This window comes from Sorghum bicolor, chromosome 1 (assembly GCF_000003195.3).
Source record: "Sorghum bicolor cultivar BTx623 chromosome 1, Sorghum_bicolor_NCBIv3, whole genome shotgun sequence".
NCBI lineage: Eukaryota > Viridiplantae > Streptophyta > Magnoliopsida > Poales > Poaceae > Sorghum > Sorghum bicolor.
In genome coordinates, this window is record NC_012870.2 from 4,529,200 (window position 1) to 4,548,089 (window position 18,890).

Sequence of the window (18,890 nt, forward strand, 5' to 3'; positions counted from 1 at the left end):
GATGATGCGCGCCCTGTTGTTGCGGGTCGATCGCGCGGCGCTCGGGTCGCGGACGGCGGTGGCTGCTGCCTGTACGCAGGCGGCCATTAGGGCGACTGCTTGTTGCAGGCAGGAGGATCGCGGGAGGTTGGGGAGAGGCAGTTGGAAGACGGTGGTGAGGATGCGAGCGGCGGCCATTCCGCCATTATATAGACTGGGAGCGACGAGTTGAACTCGAATTATCGTATCCGACTTGGGCGAGCCGCGGAAGCGTATAGGCGAAGCTAATCGATCGTACGCGCCAAGGCTCCGAAATTCTCTTGTTTTGGCCTTGTAATAGTTCTAAAAAATTTTGCAAAATTTTTCAGATTTTTCCTCACATTGAATCTTGCAGCATATGCATAAAACACTAAATATAGATAAAAGAAATAACTAATTGCACAGTTTATTTGTAATTTGTGAAATGAATCTTTTGAGCATAATTAGTCCATGATTAAATAATATTTGTCAAATATAAACAAAAATGCTACAGTGCTCATTTTGTAAAAATGTTTGAAACTAAACAAGGCCTTAGTTCAAAAAAAAACTTTTCAAGATTCTCCGTCACCTTTGTCAATTTTCTCCACTAATTGTTGATGGTACGGTGACACATTTTAGGCCGTTAGAGCATTAAATATATATCAAAAATTAATTAATTATACAGTTTGTATATATTTTACAAGATAAATTTTTTAAGTTTAAATAGTTTATAATTAAACACTAATTATTATAGTTATAAATATGCTACAATATAAAAAAACCCCTTTCTTTTCATGATTCTTGGTATGCATGAATCAGGAAGCTAGGAGATCCGTAGTTACCCACCCACTCGAGTACTTAGTCTCAATAAAGTTTTGATAGAGTTTGGCATAGCTCAATTTCACTAGGAAAGCTGTTTTTTAGAGAATAGCTTCATGAGCAACTTCCTAAATGAAGCTAGGCTATTTTGGAAAAAGTGTTTGCCAACTACTTCTTGTATAGATGGGAGAAAGAAATGAGGGAGAGAGCTGCAATAAGCTACTTTTTTCAGCTTCATACCACTCATGTTTTTGTGAGAGGAGAAGAAAAACAGCTTCACCCATGAAGCTGTTTTGAAAATAAGTGTTTGTAAAAAAAAAACAGCTCATAAAGCTGTTGTGAGCTGTACCAAACAACCTCTAAATATGTTGATGTGCATCATATTAATAAAAAGAGATGATAAGAGTTTTATGAGAGTAGAAAGAGTTTTATAGGAATAAAATTCTTCTTTTCAAAATATAAATATATATTGGAAACTGGATCGCCTATGCTCTTCCAGCCCCAGCCGCTGGGCTGCTAGCTCCTGCTGGCTGCTGGTGTGCAGTGGCTACAGGTCCACCGTCCACATGATGCCGACGTAAGCCTTGCAAAATTTTTTAATTCTCCGTCACATCAAATTTTTAGACGTATGCATGGAGTATTAAATATAGACGAAAATAAAAACTAATTACACAGTTTGGTCGGAATTGACGAGACGAATCTTTTAAGTCTAGTTAGTTTATGATTTGACAATATTTGTCAAATATAAACGAAAATACTACTATTCCTATTTTGCAAAAAATTTTGGAACTAAACAAGGCCTAAAAAAATTTTCATCCATCCCATCGAATCTTTGGATACATGCATGGAACATTAAATGTAGATAAAAGAATAAACTAATTACACAGTTTGGTTGAAAATCGCGAGACGAATCTTTTAAGCCTAGTTGGTCCATGATTAGCCTTAAGTGCTACAGTAACTCACATGTGCTAATGACAGATTAATTATGCTTAATAGATTTGTCTTACCGTTTCCTTACGAACTATGTAATTTGTTTTTTATTAGTTTCTAAAAATAACTCCAAACATCATTCCGACATATCCGATCTGACATCCAAATAATTTTTATCTCCGATCAAGTGCAAGCTCCAGGCTCCAGCCACGGCTTGAACGGCCTAGGCCATGGCGCCATCCTCCAAGGCTGCAATGCCTTTCGCCAGCGTTGGCTCCACTGCCTACAAGGTATTTGGAAAAATGTGCAGCCCGCTGACTACACGCTGTCTCCAACAGCAGATGCAAAAGGTCACCTAAACCCAAAATACATAACAGTGAAAAAAACTCCTCCAACAGAGTAGGCAACCAGAGTACCCATTTTGGGTGGGAGGAGAGAGAAGTAAGCACGACCCAAATCTTCGGGCGTTGTGGGCGTCGCCGTCCTCGCTCGCGATGACGGTGCGTGGTGGCTTCCTTGTCCTCCCTCTCGGCAGTGGATGCGGCCAAGCAAGACCATGGCAGGGAGCCGCCAACACGGGCAGGCCCACGCGCTCGGAGCCGGCGGCGTGGCCACGGCGGGGATCCGCCGGCACGGGCAGACAGGCCCGCCGCCCGCGTGCAGGGAGCCGCCGGCACGGCCAGGCAAGGCCACGGCGGGGAGCTGCCGGCACAGGCAGGCAGGCCCGCGCGCGGGGACCGGGGAGCCACCGGCGCGGCTAGGTAGGCCCGTGCGCGGGGTCCGGGGAGCCACCGGCGCGGCTAGGCAGGCCCGCGGCGGGGAGCTCTCATCTGGCGGCTCTCGCGAGTCGGCGGACGAAGGGGCCGGACGCGGGGAAGACGAAGGGGCCGGCTCTTTTTTGCGTTGGGCCGTTGGCTGTTGGAGAAGGAAATATTTTGGGTGACCGACTCTTTCCCTGTACGTGACTCAAATGAAGGAATGGATTTTGGGTTTGCCTACTCCCTGTTGGAGACAGTCAGGTGTTTACATGCTAGACATTTGACGCACTAGATGGCTCGACCATCATAGCAGAGTTGGCAGCTGCTTGTCGCTGTCTACTACTCCACAAATTGCTACCTGCTCCAAGTGCAGAGCATGCCATGGCCATCGCATATATTGACCGGCCATGCACGCCTTCAGGGTCACCAACATCTTAGGAGGATGGATGCAGATTATCCTTGTCTCTTGGTGTTTGACTGCCTCTGTAAAAGGTATGAGAATGTGCTGAAGAAGATATCACGAATACTTTTAGATCAAAATTTAATTTCAACCTATTTAAACAACTAGGGATGATAACGGTAGAAGCAAGATTTCCTGAAATCCTGCAAAAGGGTGATTATTTGTTGCGTTGGAGTATGTTATAATCCAACATAATCAAATTATTTTTAGTTTCCACTCTGGAACTATAAGTAGTGTTTTTCTTTAACAAACAGGAGGGGCAAGCCTCCTACTGAATATCATATATATGAAAATAACACTTAGAAACTGCAAATAATGTTAGCATTAAAAATGTAGCTGAAGATTGAACTATGTCTCCCAGAGCTGTCAACATACCCACTGCAGCAGTTGGAGGGGTTCCCCCAAGCTGTTCAATAAAAAAATTACTGCAATTTATCGTCAACTTTTTCTTCACAGTTCTCTAATTTCAACTTTGCCAACACAACTAGCTTCAAGTTGTCTGCAGGCTTAATTTTGCTAATAAGAAACTTGATTACCACTAATTATTTCGGTCTTGGATACCACTAATATTTATACCGTTTTCATGTCATTTGTCAGTAAAAACCAAATCCATAGTGCCTTTTAAAGTAGCATATCAGAGTTTCATTTCATAAATATTGAATTCCTTGTTCATGTATTAGATAATTGAGTGTTTTACCAACTGTGGCAGTGTTAGGGACTCTAGTGTGCCGGTGTCGGATAGCTGTAGTGGGGCTGTAAGAGAAGAGCCCAGGCACTGGGGTATAAGAGCTGAGAGGGAGGCGTGTGTTTGGTGACCGAAGAACATTTCCCTGTCTCGTGGAACTCAGTCGCGTTCCTCTTTTTTTTTTAACGGGGGGTGGGGCGTTACCCACCTGATTTTATTGGCATTTCATTGCAATCGGCTTTGGCAGCCTACATCATTTGGATGCTTAAGGAGAGGGGAAATTGGGGAATTAGAATTTACAATGCGGTTTACATAGATCTTTGCATAGCTTCATGAAACAGACTACACCAAGCGTCGGCAATAGGTTTTTGCCTCCTCGGCAGCCTTGCTTTCCACTGTTTGCTTCGGTTGAACAGGCGATGAGTAGCTGTCTTAAGGAAGTCATCTCATCTCGGAACAAAGCTCCATTTCTTCTCTTCCATAGCTGCCAACAGCATAATGCTACCAACATGTTATGCTGCTGCTGGGGAACCGCTCTGATCTTTGATGTTAGAGGGAATGTCGTGTGCAGCAAACCCGGCCAGCTAAAATTTCCCAGAATTCTGCAGCCTTTGCACACTAGAACAGCAGTCCACGATGTGTTTCCTGAAGAGGTTGGCTCTGCGCCTCTGCACTGAATTCTGCCTTTGACAACTAGCTACATGAACAACTGCACCCGAGGAGGCGAAGCATTCCTCCAAACAAACTCTGATGCTGGGTAAGAATTTTGTCCTCGTGCCTTTGGTAGCTTATAGATTGCCGAGGTGTCAGTTTTCCCCTGACCACAGCTGAAAGGTGACTGCCTCGTGTCCTCACTGGTTTCAACTAGTCTTTTTTGTTGGATGATCATGTGCACCTGACCGAGTTCAGCAGCTGCCTGCACCGTCATTCTGTTAACAAAAGCATTATGAAAATTTGAGGTGATTGCAATACTGACCGAAGCCTCTTTTTGAGTGCAGTGAGAAAAGAGGGTTGGGAAACGATCTGCTAATGCGTCGTCGCCAACCCAGACATCATTCCCGAACGAAGTTGATTTTCCATTTCCTAATGTCACAGTGGTGATAGCCTGATAAAGCGGCAGCTGTTGCAAATGGCTATTAATTTTCACTGCATGCATCAGCTATTCGAGCCCGGTCCAGGGAGACATCTTTTGTGCCGCAGAAGCTGCTGGTGTTCAAGTCATTCAAGATCCAGCTATGTTTCTTTTCCTCTGTTTTTCCTTTGCAATGTTGCTTGGTTGCAGAAGGGTGCAGTCTAAGGCGTATCCTGCTAGGTTACTCCTGTTGGTTTGTTCGATTGTACCATTTTCGCAGTGGTTGGTTGCGTTGTCATCTAAGGTGGTTAGATAGATATTAGCTGTTCTTATTCCATCCAGTTTTGTACTTTGTCTTGTGGTTTGGAGTTGTGCCTAGGCGTGGAGATTTGGAAGGCCCTGGTTCATGGGCTCATGACATTGGATTAGATGAATTGAATTGGAGCTCCAATTCAAATACATGTGGAAATAGAAATGAGGTCTTGTGGATTTTGAAGCAAATGGTAATGGTTTTGATCTTTTGGGCTAGGTGTTATCTGAATTTGGGAAACACCGATCTTTTTCTGTCATACATGTTACAGCGCGTTGGCATTGACTTAGGTTTACTTCTATTTCTCTATTGCTTTGCCAATTTCCTCCATAGCCCGCAATCTGTCGATGGTCACGTAGTGAAATTCTTGATACGCCTGAACAAAGAATGTTGGGAGACTCATGGGCTTTGAACCATGTATCCATATTCCATTCTGGCATGTATACACACTGTTCCAATTGCTGCCATATCAATATTCAGAGAGATCACTTCAGGGTTTAGTGCTTTATTTGTGGCAAGACAGATCAGTTCAGAGTTTAGTGCCTTACTTGTGGCAAGACGAATAACCAAATTCATTCAAAAGAGCAGGAAAAAAAGGATCCAATTCAAATAATGCAATTTATATCAGTATATATCACAGTTTCCACAACAACAATACAGCAGGCATTAGAACCTGTATTGAGAAGACCAAGGTAGTTTTACATGCACACAACGGTGGTGGAAGCATACATCAAAATCATGCACAGATCAGCACCGGTGATGACACTTCTTTCTCTGGCAGCAGCTACGGTGCGTTCATCTTCTTGAACCATGGGTGCTTGAGCGCGGCAGCTGCCGTGAGCCGCTTGTCGGGGTTGCAAGTAAGCAGACCGCTGAGTAGCTGGAATCCTTCCTCGGACAGCTTCGTCTTGGGAAACTCCTCCCGCAGTAGGTTGCTCCGCTTCATGTGTAGCTCCGGCATCATCTGGACCAGGGCGGCGAACGGCGTGGACGAGAACCATGGCCACGTCGTTTGATCTGGCGCGCCGAGGACTTCGAAGATGGCGGCGAGCTGGCCAGCATCATCGGAGGCCATGAACAGAGGTGACCCGCTGATGAGCTCCGCCATCACGCAGCCGAGCGACCAGGTGTCGACGAGGGCGTCGTAGTCGGGCTTCCCCAGCAGCATCTCGGGCGCCATATACCAGAGCGTGCCGACGTGCTCGTACGGCGGCGACTCGTCCATGCGTATGGCGAGCCCAAAATCGCAGATCTTGACGGTGCTGCCTTCGCCGCCGACGAGGATGTTTTCGGGCTTGATGTCCCGGTGGACGACGTGGGCGTCGTGCATCTTCTTGGCTCCCGTGAGCAGCTGCCACATGACGGCGCGCACGATCGCCTCGGGTGGCGGCGGCATCCCAGCGCAGCGGCTTTGGTAGAGGAGGTCGTTGAGGCTCGGACCGACACACTCCATGACGAGGCAGAGGTCCATGGTGGGCGGGTTGCGGGCGACGCCGTGGAAGCCGACGACGAACGGGTTGTCACGGCCGCTCGCCTCGAGTAAGCACGCCTCCCGCAACAGCTTCATCTCGCCGCAGATGTCGGCGGCGGCGAGGCGCTTGATGGCGACGGTCTGGCCGGTGCCGCGGTGGCGCGCCTTGACGACGGCGCCGAAGGCGCCCATCCCGAGGCAGCAGATCTCCTCGTAGTCATCGGTGGTGCCCACGGCGATGCGCGCCCGGGCCCTGTTGTTGCGCGCGGCGCCGGGGTCGCGGACGCCGGTGGCTGCTGCCTCGACGCAGGCGGCCATTAGGGCTTGTGGATGATTCCGCGGACTGCTTGCTGGTGGCAGGGGCAGGATCGCGGGAGGTGGGGGAGAGGCGCGGCGCGGCAGGAAGTTGGTGATGAGGATGCGTGCCATGCCCAGGTAGCGGCGGCCTTTATATACAGCGAGTCCGACTCCGATTTTTCGAATTCGACTCGGTTCCGCATCCGTATGCATGTATGAGAGAAAACGAAAAGCATCAGAAATTCATGCGTCGAACACACGCACGTACGGGTCCTACAAATTTTATTATTACACCATGCCAAAGTCCGATCGACGTGAGTCCGGTACAAAGGGCTCGATCGACGCAGAATTGAAAATACGACGGCCAGCTACTCTGGCATGGAGGGCTTGCATTGCCTGCATCCATCAGACCATCACCAATTCGATCACCAGTTGGAGAGCGCGCGCCGAGACAACTGAGCCTGAGACGGCGCCGGCGCCGGCGCCGGTGCCGGCAGTGGGGTCGGCGTGGTGGCCGGAAGAATGGTGACGTTGAGCTTCATGCCAAGCTTGCAGTGGCTGCCCACCGTGCAGATGGACCACCACCTCCGGCCCGGCTTGTCGAGGCTGAGCCGGTCGTCGCCGGAGTTCCAGACGCAGGTGGCCGCCGTCTTGTTGTTGTTGCACGCCTTGAAGTCCGGCCCGCGCGCTCACCTCCGCCACGTTGTGGGAGCTGGAGGCGTACTTGAACGCTGCAAAGTAGAAGTGTCGCCGGATCAGGGAGCGAGGCCTGTACGTCGCATATAGTATAAGGCTTTTGATCGATCCAGCTGCGAGCACCTAGTGTGTCGCCGACGGTGAACTGCTTGCTCTCGGCCCAGGCGGCGTAGTCGAACCCGAGGTCCCGAGCGTGCAGCCATGGTCGTCGCCCACGATGTGATCCGTGGAGGAGGCGAGCGTGGGCAGGAAGACGAGGGCCATCGAGGCAGCCACCACTGCAGCTAGCATTTGCTTGGAAGCCATGGAGACGGATGCTTGCCGGACTCTCTTTTTTTCCCCTTGGCTGTGCGTATGCGATGGCCTGAGCTAGAGTTCACAGTTCAGAAGCACGAATTCAGTGCATTCTTATATATAGAGGACGATCGAGATCTTGTTTGTTTGTTTGGTTCCCAGGATGTTGGAGAATCGGTCAGTGCTGCACTGCTGCGACGGGCTCCAAAGCAGGCTCAGGGCGGCAGGAGTCACGAGCCAAATCAAAAGTTTGTGGCTGCATGGACACGACCAACTATAGCCTGATGATGTTCGACCGGCATTTAATTTGACTCTTTAGTGCTTCTTGTTACTTGGAATATGTGGAAAGAGAGGCTTTTGTGATGCTTCATTGTTGTACGGGTTGTGTTGATGTCTTAACCTAACCGTCTGATGTAGTCTCTGTGGTTTTTAATTGTTAGCTAATTGTTGATTTTGTTGTCGTGGTCACAGTGCTCCGTTGTATTTCTGCTGTTTTACCCAGTCTTGATTCATTTTTTTAATATATACTCCCTTCCCTCCAAATTATAAGTTATTTCAAGAATCTTGAAAAGTTAAAATATTTTCAAGTTTAATTAAAATTATAGAAAGAAATACTAAGATTTGTAACATAAAAGCGAGTATACTATGAAAATATAATTAAGAAAGAATCTAATAATACTTAGTTGGTATTATAATAATTATTATTTTATCATATGAATTTAGTTAAACTTAAGATAATTTGACTCCTTAAGATCCTTAGAGTGACTTACAATTTGGGATGGAGGGAGTAATTGACAGCTTATCTGCCTGGTTTGTTTTTAAAAAAAAACATAACATATGCAAAATCTGGACGAGCTCATTGCCGCCCTAAGTTTGGCTCTCTGCAACCAGCATTATATGTTCGCCAAAACTGTTTACTCTAGGACGCTACCAGTTCAAAAAAAAAATCACTTTATTTTTTTTAAACGTGAAATACTCACTTTGAACTACGGAGCCCATGCAAACAGCTGGTGGCATCCATGCTCGTGGGCAAGAGCACCTCCCTGCTGCAAGGAGCAGAGACACTGCAGCTACTAGTTTTGGCATTTGAGCGCTGTTTATTTTGAAACACGATTAAAACCATCTAGTTCCAACCGAGTTTTACAAACTGAAATATGTGTTACATTACACGGTTGCAGAGATGTGTGACTTGCCATGTTGAAACTTGAACTATACTTGCCGCGCAAACAACTGCAAAACACATTTGGTACACCATATACATATATACAAGATGGAGCCATCTCATCTCATCAAGAAGTAAACATATATAGTGGGAGATTAAACATGTAGGTGCAGTGCCCAAGTGGGTTTAATTAGTTTAATCATCATTGCCATAGTTTAAAAGAATATTGGAAAATTTTAAATACAACATGAAGTTTTCCCTCGAGAAATTAAGAAAAGTACACAATGAGCGGCCCCAAACACAGTTCTGACCCTACAATCTGACATACATAGAAGACGAAGATAAGAAGGCAGCCTAGAGCACGAGCACGGCCGCGACCGCCGCGACGGCGAGCACGGCCAGCGCGAGGCGCGCCTGGACGTTGGACGCGGGGCCGGAAGGCGCCGGAGCCGCGGGAGACACGGCGTTGTCGTCAGCGGCGAGGACGTCGATCCTGACCTTCATGCCGTTGAGGCAGTGCGCGCCGACGCTGCAGACGAACCACCGCCGGCCGGGGCTGTCGAGCGCGACCTTGTCCTGGCCGGTGGTCAGCACCTTGGCGGTCTCCGGCGGGCTGCACGCCGCGAAGTCGGCGCCGCTGACCTCCACCACGGTGTGGCTGGGTTTGTTGTACTTGAACACTGCAATTATGCATGAACTCAGGTCCTGGTATCTCGTATCGCCGAATCGGAGAACGAGTTTTTTTTTTTTTTGGGCACAAAAGTATGATCGATGCCGATGAGGATGCATGCTGAGCTGAGAGTGCTTATAGTTACCTAGCGTGTCGCCGACCTTGAACTGCTTTGTCTGGGCCCATGCAGTGTAGTTGAAGCCGAGCATCCAGCCCTTGCCGTCGCCCACCCAGTGCTCCGTGGCGGCGTCGAGCGCCGGGAGGAACGCGACGGCGACGGCGACGGCGACGGCGAGCAGGAGCATCTGCTTGGAAGCCATTATTAGGTGTCTTTCCACTTGATTTTGAGCTTTCAGAATGCGGGTAATTTGCTAGCTTGTGCTCTGGTTCTTGGCTCCGGTTGGACTGGCAAGAAAAGCTGCATCTGCATGTGTGTGTATATATAGATAGACAAGGAGCAGGGCTGCTGAGCAAGAAGCAGTCAGTACTACTAGTAGCATGGCCAGGACAGAGGGTCGTCTCGTCTCCGTCTCCGAGAGCGGGGCCATGCCATGCGTTGCAGCTTGAGCACAGGCTGCAGGCCGGTGGCGGCATCCATGGAGCTGCCGGTGTGGCGCCAAATGTTACGACACCGACGCTCTGTCCGACTTCAGAGCCTGCGTGAACAACAAGCACGCTTCAATATCATCGCCAGATGTCGGCGCTAGCTTGTGCCGCCGCCGAGACCGAGTCTCAGGACGTGACACTCACTCGTGTTCAGTTGCCACGGAGACTCGTGTTCTGCGGGAATCATAGCCGTCCAATCCTTGGCGTTTGGCAGGGAGAAAGTGCAGGCCGGCTGTGAGCATTTGCATGATTAGGATTAGGAAAACGTGCGGGGTGCCAGTGGTACGGTAGAAAAAGAAAAGATCGTTTCATCAACCAATAATTGCGCGCAATATGAAGGAGATGCTTCACCAATCACGCCATCGATCTGCTGGTACTAGTGTAGTACTAGACTAGTCGAATTTGCGATTGGTAGAATTTTTTTTTTTATGGCGATTGATAGATGGCATGGTAGTAGGCAGCAGCAAAGCAACCCAAGGCCAAAACCGGAACCCATGATGATCCGCAGCGCAATTTTGCAGTGACATGAGTCAACGAGGAGAGTCGTCTCGTCGGTCGTCGCAATCAAGCAAAGCAGAGGACAGGAAAGGGAGGAGGAGGCAAGGACGGTTACGATTGCGATCACGATCCATGATAAGAGGAGAGAAACGGGCCCGTGCGGCGTGCGCCCACCCAACCCAACAACTCCAAATCCCGAAGCCCCCACAGCGCAGGCGTATAGGCGACGCGGGCAGGGCAGGGCAGGGCCGGACCGACCGGAGGCGGGCAGTTGGCGGGGGCGCTCTGCGTGCGCAGGGAGATGTGCGAGGGGAGGCGGCCGGCGGACGCGAGTCGGGCGAGGTGGGCGGCGGCGGCGGAGCTGCGGCGGAGGGAGGCGGCGGCCGACGCGCAGCTGGCGGCGGCGCGGGCGCGCCTGGCGGAGGCGCTGGCGGAGCTGGAGCGGGCGCGGGCGCGCGCCGCCGAGCTGCAGCGGCGCCTGGAGCAGACCTACGGCAAACGCCGGCGACTCGTCGAGGAGGCCCAAGGCCGGATCCACGAGATCCGCGCGCGCCTCCGCCACCACCAGGACCAGGACCGGGATCGGGAGCACGAGCAGGAGCAGCAGCAGCCCCCCGCGGGCGGCACTCCGTCCTCGTCCTCGTAGGTGCGTGCGGCTCTCGATCGATCATCAACTCTGCCGATCCTGCTGCTTTGCTCATCACGCGCTGGGAATCACTGAATTGAGATGATGAGCGCTTCGTGGCGGTGATTGACTGCTTCCCGACTCTGATGATCGAGCGGCAGTAGCTGGCCGATTCCTTTTCTCGATTTGTCCCCTGTTTGCATCTGAATGATCCAACAGTAATGGCTACTGACAATTTACTTTTCCCCTTCCTCCGATTGTCTTGTTCAGGGAGACAGGGACAAGAAAGTTGGCGTTGGATGATCGGTGGTGCCAGCTGCTACTTCTCGCCTCTTCCCCATTGCCTGTTCTTATTAGCTTGCCATCTTGGCTACATGTACTGTAGTGCTCGTATATACACATACGAGTGTCTCTGACCTACAGAGCGTCAGAAAGCTGCTAATTGGATTGAGAGTTAGTTTCTAGAAACATTCTGAATGCCACAGCAGATTAATAAGATCAGCCTACTCTGCGTTCCCTGCTGTGTTGACTGGTGACTGATTTCGTCACGACAGCATAATCCTAACTTTCTCTAAAAATTTCCCCACGGTCAGTAATCTCTCTCGGAGAAGAAAGAGGCTGGGCGGAACAGTGTGAGAAAGCACATGCATCGTCCAACAATCGCATACAGTAGTCGTGGTCATGCTGAAAGGCAACATGCCCTCAATGGCAAGGAAAGAATATCCATGACGCCGCCAGCCAACTAACAATCTTCACTTTGACTTTGGCCATTACTTCCATCTAAAATTTTTCAAGATTTCCTATCATATCGAATCTTTAGACGCATATATAAAATATTAAATATAAATAAACGAAAGTGCTACAGTGTCACAGTTTGGTCGAAATTTACGAAACGAATCTTTTGAGCCTAGTTAGTCCATAGTTGGGCAATAATTATCACAAACAAACGAAAGCGCTACATTGTCGCAAAATTTTTTCCACAAGGAACTAAACACACCCTTTGTTTAGTTACACCCAAATCTAAAAACTTTTCAAAGTTCTCCGTTTTTCTAAGATTTTCCATCACAATATGTATAGAGTATTCAATATAGATAAAAAATAATTAATTACACAATTTATATTCAATTATAGATAAAAATATAACTAATTATATAATTTACCTGTAATGTACGAAACAAATCTTTTAAACCTAATTAATCCAAGGTTACCAAATACAAACAAAATTGCTACGTTACCCAAAAACTTTTCAAAAAACTAAACATGATTGCTACGTTACCCAAAAACTTTTCAAAAAACTAAACATGGCCTTACACAAACGTCACCGCCTACGCCTGTTGACTTCAAACATCGTGACAAACCAACAACAATCTGCAGATGTCAGCGCTGAGTTGCGCAAAGGGTAAAGGCAGCACAAGTCTTTAGCAACTAGCTCATGCTCACACACTGTACGAACACTTGGGTAAAACATGGTACATTGGGCAAGATAAGCGCGCCCAAGTGAAGTCAACTCATCAGATCAGTCTGAATCCTTACATTGAGTTCAGCCAGAAAAATTACAACCCCGCTGTCGTAAAGTCAACTCTACAGAGCTCTTGTATTTACGAGTTCCACGGATGCACAAAATCTGAGTTTCTTATAAGGTCTGCACTACAACGAATTCACTTTAATATACTAGCTTATAGGGAGGAGCAAAGGGCAGCTCAAGTACTCGCTTGAATGGGCAGATACGGGATACAAGTCACCAAAGCATCTTTTTTTTCCAGAATCGAACTGGTTTTTTTCTCCATCTGTTCTTCTCCGGTGTTGTAACAGGGCCCAGTTTCCTTCATATTGTACAATCACCATATCTTGTTCTTGAGCCAAAACAGCATCAATACTACCCCAATGACAATGGCGACGGGAGCATACTTCCGAATCAACGCCTGGTATTTGAATTTTTTTGTCAGCAAAAATGATATGGTCAGAACAGCTAGGGTAATGCTGGACGTGTAGGACATGCAATTCATAAAAAAAACCCACGGTTCTCAAATTCAAAATATTCTGAAACTTGTAGTTCTAGCTCAAATTCAAAATATTCTAAACTTGTAGTTCTATCACGCAGGTAGCAATGATAACTGAGGTCACAACTTGTAACTTAATCCAACATTAAAGTTATAGTATATGCAACCAAACAATTTAATTACCTGAAAGGTTAGATTCTAATAAAACCAACTATAGTTATGAAACTACAAATAAGGCTAGCACGATACTACTATCCAACAAGCACTATATGGATCTGATATTCCATCTAGATTGAGGGAGAATTCTAAACTCGGCTCATCTGGCAAATGTAAACCATGAATTTTATGCAATTAAGCATGTGGGTACCTGCCGGTTGAGGTCCTTTGCCTTATCTGCATATATTCTTGTATCAGAAGTCAACCTACTTGACATTTCACTGACCTCTGCATAAATGAATAGAATGAAAGTTGTTATTAATGCAGACAAGAGTTGCAATGCGGTGAAAAGATGAAATATAAATGGGGGCCATCAGAAAATGGCAGTTGAAAATGCAACAGGCATTCAGGCTAACAAAGAAAACAAAAAAGAAAGCTGAGACTTGAAAAAGGCAATAGGGTGAATATACTTCTTATAAAGAAAAGAAGAGAAGGTCAGTTTAAAGAAAAAGCACCTTGGATATTATACTAACAATTTAGTCTTTGGATTCATGTCACAAACAAGTATAGTAGTTTAATAACTTGCAAATAATGAAACGCTGGCAGGAAATGATTTGAGATCTTACGGTCTAGCTTTTCACCAACACCCAGAACCTCTTGAACATTGCGAGTCATAATTTGATGCACCTCATAGAGTTCATCATTCAGTTTTGCGAGGTTTCTTTGAGTTCTTGTATCCAAATACAGTTTCTTAGTCTTCTGGATGAATGTATCTAAACAGAAAGAGGCATAAGTTGTAAAGCAGTAGAATTTGAAATGATAAACAAAAACAATGCTGTCAAGTGAACTCAGGTACCATACCAAACTTGATAAAAGCATACGGCCTTGCAGCAGTTTCAATTTGGTTGCCATTGACCCTCTCAAATTCATTTTTCAAATCTTCTAGGTACTGGAATGCGAGTTTCTTCGGATAAGAGCGGTCACACATAGTCAGATAACATACTCGGCCCTCAATGATGTAGCTATACATTTGAATCAAGGCACAACAAGACTTTCACAAAATGATTAGAACAGGAGGGGATAAACCACAAGCATGATTGATGAGTGCCGATTGGTGTCTTTTTATAACTATTTTTATAATTATAATAAAATAAACCACTAATGAGAAAAATGGTGTAAATGGTCTTGTTAATATAGCCATTTCTGAAGCCATTGCAGGGAAATCATGCAAATCCCTTTGACACATGAGTTCTTTTATTATTGTTTAACTGCAGTCAGTTCTCCATTTCTATTTATGCTGATATACAATATATTGGTCATCAATCATCAGAACAATATAAATAGAAATATGCAATGCCTTGATGTTCATCAATGCATCATATATAAATCATATGGCTTCCACGGGCATGCAGAAGCAAGCCTAGTTCAAAATATATATAAAAAAGGACCATAAATGGCACAAGGATACTGGAAATAGTAGGGCCCTGTCTCAATTGACATCCGTGAAGCTTCGTGATGCCCTTTTGACAAGTTCTTGAAAAGAAGTTTAGCTTGCTGCTTGTAGAAATCAGCATCCTTCAAATCTCGCCCATCATCCAACCCTTCTGCCAGTGGAAGGCCATCAGTGACACGGGCTATCATTGTCAGCTTCACCATTGTGTCAAGACGGCCAGAACCACTAGAAAGTATAGTACAAAAAACCTACAGAGCTGCAATGAAAAACATAAAATGGGTGCTCAGAATCAGTTCCACTTTATTTATGCCACTGCACATCACATGCCAATTTTTAAGCAATATCATGCCATCAGCATAAATAGCAATAGCTAAAAAAAAGACATGAAACCACCAAAAAACTACTGTGTCATTTACAAGAGATGCTACAGTCATTGAGTAATATGTGTTCATTGCAAAACACCATACCTATAATCCTAAGTGCTCCTGTATTCATAAACAGACTGCCCATTCAGATAATACAGGTAACATTGCACATACAAGAACTACCCATTGTTTGAACCTAAACCTTTTTACCATAGAATGTCACTGTAAAATATACTGATATACCTAAAAACTGCACAAATGCAACCTATATATGTAGCATAGTGCTCAAAAGACTCAGCAATACCACCTAAATATTTCTCACTGCCGAGACAAAATGTCTCCAATGATAACATCAATCTAATGCAAACGCAGAACCACCCATTCCCTTTTTCCCCCACTTAGTACCCAAAACAGTTCATTCCCAGATCATATATTTACTTATGACAAACACAGCAGTATGATCCATAATCCTCCGAGCTAAGAGATTCACACTGTGTGCATAATCAAATCTGTCCGATACTAGTGGATGCAATTTTCCTAACATTGATCATACTGCGATCGGGATCCATGCACATCCCTCGCCAGCCTCTCTAGCGATGCAGAGAAGGGAGGGATTCATCCATAGCCCACCGGCGGAGCCAAGGCCCGGCCACCCTGGGCAGCTGGCCGGGCTCCCACGGTACAGCAGAGGCGGGAGGGGAGAGGGAGGTTCGTACGCAGGGTCGCCGGCCGGTGCGCGGAGGACGGAGGCGAGGGCGCGAGGCGACTGGCGAGAGGCGGGAGGGGGAGCCGCCGACGGCGCCGCCGAGCCTAGGACTGCCCCTCCGTCGCTGGACGCCGCCGAGGGGGAGCCGCCGACGCGCGGAAGATCCAATCCCTGCGACCGAGCCTGAGCGCGAGTGGGGAAGGAGATCTGCGTTGAGGGACCGAGCCTGAGCGGCGCTGCGCTGGAGGGAGCCAGCGGTGCGTGGGTTTGATGAAATAAAAGCCTATACAAGTTTTTTTTCTTTGCTTTTTCATTTCTTTTTTTTTAGCAACTTCTATTTTTTTCTAACATCTTTTGACAATTTAGCACCTACATAATTAATATCTATATATTTAAAATAATATATGTTACGGATTATAGTAGTGTCTCTACGACCCAATCACATAACATAATGATTCCTTTAAAAATATTTTTTTTTAAAATATAAACCCTATTAGGAGAAATTATGAAAAATTTTCCTCACACCTTTCCTATAAAAAGTAAAGAGGTGAAATAGACAAAGACTTATGTATTCATTTTTTTTCTTTTTCAATTGCTCTCCACTCTCTTATTACGATCAAAATTGTAATGTCTACTACATTACAAAACTCTTAAAGAATTAGGAACGCTTAAGCATGCTTAAACTTAGTTAAAGAGTCACTGCTCGCTTGGCATTTAACCCCTCTTATAATCTTACGTTATGTTTATCTTGTTAGTATTAGTATGACATTACGCTCAGACTTAATAAAAATTTTTGGCTCCACCACTACGATAGTCCATCACCTCTAGGAACTCAGTGGCGGATCCAGTATAGGACATGTGTGTATACGTACAACCGACAACTTTATGCAAGAAGATTGAAGTCAGCGCACGCATATTCATGTAATCCGGATCAGATCCTGATCGAGGTGCACGGTTTCGCACCGCAGCAAGGAAGATAAGGGAAGGGATGTGCATACCACGTGGATGCTCGTCGCCGTTGAATGGCCCGACGAAGAAGGCGGTTGCTCACCCAACCGTTGCCATAACCAGTAGGAAAGAGGCTACAAGAGAGAGCGAGAGGGAGGTAAACGGGAAGAGAGGGGAGGTGAACGTGAACTATGAGATCTATGTCGGTCCAACAGACAGCAGGACTGTAGCCTGCGGGAGAGTGACCGGCCCATATAGGCTCAGGAAGCAATGGAGCAGCCCAGCTCATGGGAAAGAATCAACCAATTTTCTTTTATTCTGGTTTCTGTGTAATTTTTGTAGGGTTATTTTACAATCTTCATGGTTGGAGTAGGTTTTTTTTCGGTGAGACCTCTCACAAACACGAGCGTATACTCAAATCTATGAACACACGCACACACACCTTACTTCTATGAGCACCTCCGAAGAAGTTGAACTGACAAACCTCAAGATTGACGAAGTTACCACAGGCGCATCGTTGTCGACAGGCATGTCACCTACCACTGAAAGCATGTCACCTACCACTGAAAAGCATGACGCCGTTAAATCCTAGAATAAATCTAGGAAAAATGCGAGCACCAATATCAAGTAGAAGACTTGAACCCGAGTGGGCAAGTTCCACCACAAAAAACTCAACCAACTGATTTATGATCAGTTCGCTTGTAGTTGGGGTAGTTTAGATTTGAACTTTTCTAAATACATAGGTTTTATTATGCATTTAGATTTACATTATGTCTAGATATTTGATAAAAACAATGTATCTACGAAAGTCAAAACGTCTCAAAATTTAAAATTGAGGATTTCTTCTAACATTTTTTTGGCAAATCACAACGTTCATACATATGTATAGGATCACCCTTTATGAACACACATGCATGTATACTCTCTCTCTATGAGCACCTCCAAAAAAAACTAAGCCCATAGATTTTGAGAATGACGTAGTTGACACATATGACATTGGAAGAATGATGTCATTAATTTATGAAATCAATCAACAAAACACTCAATGTATCATAATGTTTTATTTAACTTAGCTAATTCAATATACATATTTGAGTCTTTAAAATAAGCTGCCGAATAAAAAGCATGTTTTAGGTTCCAAATGCACAAGAAAAAAATGTCCCACCTTAAATGAGAAAAGTATTCTCAAAATACACGTGATTTGTTCTATAGAATGTATTATTATGTCTTCATAATAAAATCATTCCAGAATCATCCCAGTTTCACAAGAAATGTTCTAGCTTTATCAATACAAATATATATCTTTTTTATATTCTTCTATCTTAGTTTTCCAACATGCCTCTTGTTCGTTGGCTGATAAGTTATAGCAGAAAGTATTGTTGGCTGACTTGTTACGAGAGAAAAACACTGTTAAATGTCTGACAGATTCGACTAGCCTACTAAGTCTAAGCCACACCATACCAGTGTGAACTTGCCCTGATAGGGGGTTCCTCTTGGACGAGCATTTGTAGGTTTCTACGGTGAATATACCGAAACCGGATAAACCGGTTAGGGATTTTGTCCATGCTAGCTTTCCAAGGCTTGGCTACAAAAATTGATCTTCGAGCGATCCTCCACTGATTTGGACATGCTAGCCCTTTGAGCATGGGACTAGATTTGCGTCAACACGCCTGGTCAGGAAACGATGAGGAGAGGCAGTGGGGCCTTAGTTTTGATCCAAAGTTCATGCCACTATGATGAGGCAAAAGCACAGCCTTCAAGCCCATGTTTGCCTGAAGTTCAAACTTTCAATGCATGGTCCATTATTCCTCCTTTAATCTGGTTGTCATCGTTATCGTCATATGGAGTTTCGACATGGACCATAAGCAGCTGAAGTAGTATTTGCCAGCCCGGCCTACACTGATGAAGTGAT

The 18,890-nt window shown here is 45.9% G+C and overlaps 4 protein-coding genes and 1 pseudogene across 4 annotated transcripts; 1 reads left to right on the forward strand and 4 right to left on the reverse strand.

The window, feature by feature from the left end:
* Positions 5,816-6,931, reverse strand: LOC8084118 (putative cyclin-dependent kinase F-2). Its single transcript, XM_002466272.2, has one exon. It carries the CDS (start codon positions 6,929-6,931, stop codon positions 5,816-5,818), a length of 1,116 nt encoding a protein of 371 aa, XP_002466317.2.
* Positions 7,225-7,801, reverse strand: LOC8084119 (annotated as a pseudogene).
* LOC8084120 (basic blue protein) lies at positions 9,107-10,240 on the reverse strand. Its single transcript, XM_002466274.2, has 2 exons — positions 9,767-10,240; positions 9,107-9,631 (listed from the first exon to the last, which is right to left on the reverse strand). The coding sequence occupies exons 1-2, from the start codon at positions 9,939-9,941 to the stop codon at positions 9,306-9,308; spliced, it is 501 nt and encodes a 166-aa protein (XP_002466319.1). The 5' UTR covers positions 9,942-10,240; the 3' UTR covers positions 9,107-9,305.
* LOC8084121 (kinesin-like protein KIF7) lies at positions 10,692-11,866 on the forward strand. Its single transcript, XM_002463709.2, has 2 exons — positions 10,692-11,371; positions 11,621-11,866. The coding sequence occupies exon 1, from the start codon at positions 11,027-11,029 to the stop codon at positions 11,369-11,371; it is 345 nt and encodes a 114-aa protein (XP_002463754.2). The 5' UTR covers positions 10,692-11,026; the 3' UTR covers positions 11,621-11,866.
* Positions 12,768-16,275, reverse strand: LOC8061184 (25.3 kDa vesicle transport protein). Its single transcript, XM_002466275.2, has 6 exons — positions 16,041-16,275; positions 14,975-15,215; positions 14,368-14,528; positions 14,133-14,279; positions 13,718-13,794; positions 12,768-13,272 (listed from the first exon to the last, which is right to left on the reverse strand). The coding sequence occupies exons 2-6, from the start codon at positions 15,160-15,162 to the stop codon at positions 13,189-13,191; spliced, it is 657 nt and encodes a 218-aa protein (XP_002466320.1). The 5' UTR covers positions 15,163-15,215; positions 16,041-16,275; the 3' UTR covers positions 12,768-13,188.